The 1346-nt window shown below is 35.1% G+C and overlaps 1 protein-coding gene across 1 annotated transcript in view; it reads right to left on the bottom strand.

Annotated features, from left to right (window-relative positions):
* Positions 1-463, bottom strand: part of LOC107474362 (uncharacterized TPR repeat-containing protein At1g05150) — a 2799-nt gene extending 2336 nt beyond the window's left edge. Inside the window, exon 1 of the mRNA XM_016093982.3 lies at positions 1-463. This exon is cut by the window's left edge and continues 2336 nt beyond it. Within this exon, the coding sequence (XP_015949468.3) occupies positions 1-277 (277 nt within the window). The 5' untranslated portion in view covers positions 278-463.
* Between the last annotated feature and the right edge of the window lie 883 nt (positions 464-1346).

Here is a 1346-nt window from a genome sequence, read left to right as displayed (position 1 = left end):
GTGCGTCGAAGTCCCTATCCACGTCGCCGGCACCGTCGTCGTAGGTTCGGAGGAGGCCCTCGTAGGTGAGCCCCTTATCTCCGTCAATGAAATCGCCATAGGTTCGGAAAACCTCGTCGAGAATGGCGTTGATCTGTTCGTCGCTGAACTTCACCCTAGGGTTCACTGCCACAACAAGCGAAGCCATTTCCTCCCTATTGAGACCACCGTCGCTGTTCGCGTCGAATTGCTGGAAAATTCTCCGAACCTTCTCGGATCTCGTGCCCCTCGTCGCCATTTCCACAGCCTCCAAATCGACACTTGGTGGTTGTTACGGTATTTCAGGTGGTTTTGGGCTAAGAACAGAAAAAACCCTAATTCTTTTTTTTTTTCCCCAATTTTCCTAAACTGGAACCCTAATCAATTTGTTTAGGAACATTTTTGGGATTTTGGAGGGTGATGGGCTGAAAAATCGTTACTTGTTGTTTTTCTTTTTTAAAGGGGGTTTGAAATTAGAAAGTAGAAACCCTTAATTGTTTTCTAAAACTAGGATTATTTTACAATTGTCAATTGGGATTCAAAAATTGTTTAATCGTTGTTGATAACGGTGATGAGGATGGGCGGGTGTGTGTGGGGGTAATTCGAAAGGGGGCAGAAAAGGCAATCGGGGACCAATTCAAAAAAGCCATAGCTTTGTATTTGGAATCCTAATTTGATTTTGGAGAAATCATTAGGGTTGTTAATCTCAGCTTTGCCAGAAGATCACATTTAAAAAAAAAAAAAAGAAAGACTCACACTTTGTCGTTTCAATCCTCAATTCCATTTAATCTCTTTTTTTTTTAAGAAAAAGTATACGTTACCAAAAGTGAATCTGCCAACTATTACCAACACGTGATAAATTAGGATTAAATTATGATTAACTTAAATGTAGCTTTATTTAGTAGATGGGCTTTATGTCCAGCCCAACTCAAGTTGGCAGATTTTGGCAGATAAAAAGTTGGTAACGTAGCACTACTATTTTTTAAAATAATATTGGGTGATCAAATTATTTTAAAAACTAAATTTAATGAAATTAGTTTAATAATTTATTAGAACAATAAATATCAATTAAAAACGAAAAAAATGTAAAAAAATATCAAATTTAGTTAAAAAATAAAGTGTTCACTTAATATTTTTTATAATTTTTATATGTATTTTTTTTATTTGTGATTTTTGTCATTTTTAAAGGAGATCTTTTTTTTTAAGTTTGTTTTTGTTTCTTATATGAAATTCTGGATTTGTTGAACAAACTCAGCAGAGAATTGAGATCATTTCGCTATAGCAAATTCAAGAGTGGATTGAAAAAATTTTTTCATAACAAGCTCAAG

The sequence above is a fragment of the Arachis duranensis genome, chromosome 2 (assembly GCF_000817695.3).
Source record: "Arachis duranensis cultivar V14167 chromosome 2, aradu.V14167.gnm2.J7QH, whole genome shotgun sequence".
NCBI lineage: Eukaryota > Viridiplantae > Streptophyta > Magnoliopsida > Fabales > Fabaceae > Arachis > Arachis duranensis.
The sequence above is the reverse complement of the archived record's forward strand: the minus strand, read 5'-3'. Positions and strand labels throughout refer to the sequence as shown.